The sequence below is a fragment of the Argentina silus genome (genome assembly GCF_951799395.1).
Source record: "Argentina silus genome assembly, chromosome: 3".
Lineage (NCBI taxonomy): Eukaryota > Metazoa > Chordata > Actinopteri > Argentiniformes > Argentinidae > Argentina > Argentina silus.
The window spans coordinates 28,396,774-28,402,815 of record NC_139657.1 but is presented as its reverse complement, the minus strand read 5'-3'; the positions used below and the strand labels follow the sequence as shown (position 1 = coordinate 28,402,815).

Here is a 6,042-nt window from a genome sequence, read left to right as displayed (position 1 = left end):
TTGATGTTTCACTGACTGTGCAAGCTATCATGTGATAAACATGTTGTATGAAAGGGAAAGAGCAATATTTATACCAAGAGCAATATACACATATTTCTTCTTACTTATCAATATATCATAACGAAGTCAACTCTGAAAATAGAAAATGCTAGAAAAGTAAAACAATCTATAATAGCAAATAAGCTCTACTACCGATACAGAATACCATCTACTCTCTACCTATACAGAAGAAAATGACAGGAATACACAAAAGATACAAAACTGTGAATATTGGAGAATGATTTGTACACGTTGAAGAATAAAACGTCTGTACAATGAAACAGCTGATATACCAGATACCACAGTGACAGCATGTAGAACAGGAAATCACTCAACTAAACCAAATAACACAAATGTGCTTTTAGTTTATTCATGTTACAATATGAATTGGTCTTTGGCAGAGCATCCTGAAGGTTATACTAAAAGCTTCAATTCTAATGAGTTCAGATATTTCTTATTCTTAGTACCAATAAAAGGCTACCCATTGACTGACAGTAAGGCGCAGCATTTGAGCACTCAGGTAAGCAACTAGCTACCCTAGTCTACTATAATATATGCCATTTAGCTGACGCTTTTATCCAAAGCCACTTAAATTGCAGTGAATGCATACATTTCAGTATCAAACCCATAACCTAAGCGTTGTTAGCGCCATACTCTACCAACTGAGCCACAGAGGACCACCTACTACTAGGAACTAGCCCAGTCCCACATATTAGCCCAAGTTCTAGCTCAAATTCTTTGTCATTACACTCTCACTGTGAGTTTCCAAGTTCTTAAGAATTAACAGTGGGTCTTTCCTACATTAGCCAGCTCATCACATGACTGTCGTGGTATCAAATTGACCAATGGGTGATGGAGCAGCTACAGAGCCCAGTGCAAACTCCAGTTACATGTGTGACATCACCATTTCTTTATTAGAGCAATCAGATGACCCCCCCCGACCCCCTCCCCCACCCCCCTAGTGTTAGGGTTAGGATTAGGGTTTCTGAACTTCCAAAGTAACAGCCCAAGAACAGCAAGGACCACGACAAGGGCGACAACGATGATACCAGTGATGAGGCCAATGGAAGATCCTGAATCTGTAATGACATAAAACACTGATGAAGATCAAAAAAGCTTTCTGAATCAATATGACATCAGGTTTCTAAACAAGGGCCTAACAGCTCAATTTTGCTTCAGCAAAACAGTGTTCAACTGAAAAATACCCAACAACTCAGAATACTACTGCATGATATTTTATTGGACCTTGTCTGTTATAAGAAAACTGTTAACTTAAACTCTGCTTGAATAATCACTGTTTTCTGTGTGACAATGTATTGCTCACATCTTGCATTTTTACTGATGCAAAATGGAGCCCTAAGCAATAATGTTAATGTTGCATGCAAGATGAATGAGGTTAGTGGATACCAAGTTTGATTGAATAGTGCCATCAGATTGACTACGAGTCAATCGAAAAGGTTGCTCCTAACTACTAAATTCATACTCTCTGTACAGATTACTTTCAGAATACCTTGGGTACAACTTAGGGTAACAGTTTGGTTTCATCTCAATCAGCCCACTTTCTCTGTCACTCAATAAGAGTTCCTGAAGTCACTCTGAATGTGAAGAGTGAACATGTTCTCAGAGAGGGGTGAACTGACCAGGTGTAAACACTTTTACAGAACAACGATTACATCAGGGATCACCGATGGTCCAGATCTATCGCCAAAGGAGATTCCTTACCGTTTTGAAGTCGATTTTGGCCAGTAAAACTGGAGAAAACAGCCTTTTATGACACATTTAAAAGCTGCATTTATGAAGCAAATAATCACCTCCTCAGCCCTCTGCTTTCCCTATTCCCAAAAGTGTTTTGTATAACCTATTTCAGCTATGCTGACCAGCTAAGAACACTGAGAGATGGAGAAGATCGGGCACGTTTAGTGGGGAGGTTTATTGTGCACTACTGTATGTACTTTGAATCACTGAGTCTCTCTTATAATTAGCACATTGTATTTTCTCACCTCTGTTGGTCTTTATCAGGGAGGGGTCCAGTTTGATGATGATGTCGTCCTCCATCCCAGAGAGCTGAACCACACACTCATACTCTCCCAGTAGGTTCTTCTCCAAGTCCTCAGGCTTCAGAGTGAGGCGAGTGCTCGTCTGGAAGGTTCCGTCGTTGTTGGGGAGAACCTCTCTGTGCTCCACATCCTCATACACCTCCTGTCCATCTCTCCTCCAGAACACCATCACTACACTGGGGTAGAAACCTGTAGCGTGGCAGGTGACTGGAGAGGAGGGGGTCTTCTGGAGCAGAGACACTGAGGGAGGGACTGGAGAGAGAAGGGGGGAGGGGGGGTGGGGGGAGTTAAAGATAACTAACATTGTAGTTAGGGGTTCAAAACCGGCACACAGGTGGGATGCTGCAAAGGGAGTGGGAGGTGCGTGGGGGGTGGGGGGGATCTGTGGGGTGTGTCGGGAGGGGGGGGGGGTCTGTGGGTGGCACTGGTTGGGAGAATAACCAATGGCTACGGTGCTCCTGTTTAGTAAATGATGGCCACCTTTGGGGGATTGTTAAACCAGTCGACGAATGAGTGAGGAGAGTGAGTGGCAAGATTGAAAGATACGAGTAAAGGAGAGAGTTAAAGACAATGGAATGTTGCTATATTTCTACATTTAAAAGCACAAAGCAATGTGTTATAAAAACTGCTTCACTGTTGGCAGATGAGTTACATGGTGTTCAGTGACGGGTCGTGTATTTTACACCTAGGCCTTCAGTGCTATCCTCCCGCAATTAAACCGCTTTCGAATAACCTCACCATGACACTAGGGCTATAGGCTATTGTCATTCCACGTAACCACGTATTCACAGTGACAGTAACCTTTATCGAGTGGAATAAAGTGATTTAACACGAGGCTCAACACCTATGAGAGTTACAATACACTATTTGCAGAGACATGAATACAAAGTATGAATACGCAGTATGACAGGATGCTGCATCACAAATAAGACATTGCATAGTCCAAATCAATGTCATTACCAAAGAAACAAAAACAAACTCACAACAACCAGTCACATTTACTCATACGACCACCAAGCATGCAAAAATGCCTTAACCCTCGTATTGTCTTCACTTTTTGGACCCTTTGGAAGTCTTCGGGTCAAATTGACCCAGGACATTATTGGGGCTTTAAAAGCAATACAAAAATACAAATTTCCATTCAAAACTCTTTAACACATATTGTCTTTATCTCAATTCCAAACAATATAGATAACATGTATGATTAATATTTGCAATTAATCTCTGCTAGATCATATTTAACAGTGGAAGTGTAATTCGTTTTTTGTGATAAAGTTATAATTTATGTAAAAAATCTGCTATAATAAGGACTTGGGTGGAATGCTTATCTCTGAAAAGTTGAAATGAAACAATGTTTTCATTGATGTTATTATTTTTGAGGAGATATTCTCATTTGATTTTCATCTTTATCTTATTATAATCAAAGCTGTGAAAAGCAAATACAGGTGATGAACGACAATAGAAACACAAGAACCAAACTTAGATCGATTTAGTCACTGGATATGAAATACATCTCTCAAAAATGTCTCAAAAATAATTTGAGATGATTTACAATAAATAGAAACACAAAACATGAACGAAATGTACACTGCTTTATTCACTGTCAATGAAATACAGTACACTGAAAAATACATCTTTCAAACAATTCTGAAATAATATTGGATACATACAATTTGAGAGTATGTGTCCTACAGATGTACTTTTAGCAGTTTCTGCATGTGGTTTGTGTCTTTGAGTCCTTTGAGGGTTCACACACCTCGCTGTGCTTCCTCTTGTTGCCACCAGCTGCAATCTAGAATAATGAAAATACTTTATTAGTTCAGGATTTTTTTCCCACCACATCTTCTAATAGTCAATTTAAATTTGACCCACATACATACAGAGATACTCAGAAACATACACACACACACACACACACACACACAGATACATGCACACATAAACAACAACAACAACAGGACACTTACTTCAGGCACTGGAGGTTGTGGTTGTGTGGGTCGTGCAGGTGGGACAGCAGGAGCCTCCTCCACCCTCCTCACTATGGCTAGAGAAGCTGGGTTCCTGGGCACATGTTGTCTCCTCTGTATGTGCGGTGTCACCAGTGCTCATAAGCATCACATTTTTGCCCTTTTTGGGTATGTAGGATACCAGGGCCATGTTGGCCGTAAACACAAAGTGGGAGGAATGGACTGGCCTGTTCGTTACAGTTAGAAGCTGAGGTGGGAGCTCTGTCTTATTTTTTCTGACTGTTCCACCCATTGTCAGCTTTCTTTTGAGAAGTTCCTGTCCCAGGCTGTACGATGTGAAAAAATTATCCCAAGTGATGTTGTGGCCACTGAGGCCCTGTGACATATCCAGTACCACCCGTGTCCCCTGATGTCTCTCAGGGTCTCCTCCCTCTGGCTTCCCAGAATGTTTTGTAACAACATTGTGCAGATTCTGTGTGTGTGTGTGTGTTTGTATGTGTGTGAGTGAGTGTGTGTGTGCATGTTTCTGTGAGTCTGTGTGTCTCTGTGTATATGCGGGTCAAATTGACCCGAAGACCTTGTGAAGGACATAAATGTGTAGGGGGGGGTGTAGCATGTGCACTCAATGATTTTTTTTTCTTTGACATGTTCTTCACAGTAAATAAGCCAAGGCCATGGAGTTTCAGGTTGAAAAAATGTTTCCTTGTATATTTTTTCTTCAGGTAAAAATTTAAAAAGGGTCAATTTGACCCGAAGACCACACAAGGGTTAAAACACAAATAACACAATCAGGATTCAACAAGCTTCCGCACAGATTCCAGCCGAGCTGCTGGGCCTAAACGCACATGCCACCACGCACACTCAAAGGCACAGCCAGGCAACTGAATCTAAACATCATTTACACTAGCAGCAATGTTCTAAAAGCAATAATAATAATAATAAATTACAGGCCCGGCACCAGGATGAAGTCTGTCTGTCTATCGATCTCCTCCGCTCCGTTTCAATACTATGTTCCATCAAACTTACCAAAGCTGCTCATCATTTGAAGACAAAGTCCATCCTCCTTTCTTTATTTATAAAGAGTTCAATGACACGGTTGTACAGTACATCATCGGCGCATTTCAGTTCCAATAAAAGGTCCTTCTCGATTGCCGTGGGTGCCAGTGCTGACATTCGAGCCTGCTCAGTCTTATTTCTTGAATACGTTTTAATTCGTTTTAGGGCTGAAAATGTCCACTCGACAGAGGCAGTAGATACTGGGATGTTCACAGCCAAACATGTCAATGCGTGAAGTTGACGCGTGCTCCTAGGCGGCTAGGCAAGCTAGAAGGCTCCGGCGTGTCAAAGAATACACCCAACATGACAAACTCAAAATCTGATCATATTCTGTCATATTCTTTAACCAATCAACAACATCGTCCCCATTTGCTTCAACAGCAGAGGGGATTCAACAGCACAGGTGGAAAATCTGATTGGATAAAAGCTCTAATTTGCAGTGTAATCGGAAAGTATTCAGACCCCTTCACGTTTTTTTCCTCATCAATCTACACACAATACCCCATAATGACAAAGCGAAAACAGATTTTTAGAAATGTTTGCTAATTTATTAAAAATAAAAATCTGAAATATCACATTTACAGAAGTATTCAGACCCTTTGCGATGACACTCGAAATTAAGCTCAGGTGCATCCTGTTTCTATTGATCATCCTTGAGATGTTTCTATGACTTGATTGGAGTCCACATGTGGTAAATTCAATTCATTGGACATGATTTGGAACGGCACAAACCTGTCTATATAAGGTCCCACAGTTGACAGTGCATGTCTGAGCAAAAACCAGACCATGAGGTCGAAGGAATTGTCCGTAGACCTCAGAGATAGGATTGTGTTGAGGCACAGATCTGGGGAAGAGTACAAAAAAAATTTGGGGTATTGAAGGTCCCCTAGAACACAGTAGCCTCCATCATTCTTAAATGGAAG

General features: G+C 41.1%; 1 protein-coding gene across 1 annotated transcript in view; it reads right to left on the bottom strand.

The window, feature by feature from the left end:
- Positions 1–384: 384 nt before the first annotated feature.
- The window catches only part of LOC310802444 (major histocompatibility complex class I-related gene protein-like), a 12,789-nt gene continuing 7,131 nt past the window's right edge, over positions 385–6,042 (bottom strand). The window contains exons 4-5 of the mRNA XM_083666799.1: positions 2,040–2,348; positions 385–1,118 (exon numbers count right to left, since the gene is read on the bottom strand). Of these exons, the coding sequence (XP_083522925.1) occupies positions 940–1,118; positions 2,040–2,348 (488 nt within the window). The 3' untranslated portion in view covers positions 385–939. The remainder of the gene's footprint in view (positions 1,119–2,039; positions 2,349–6,042) is intronic.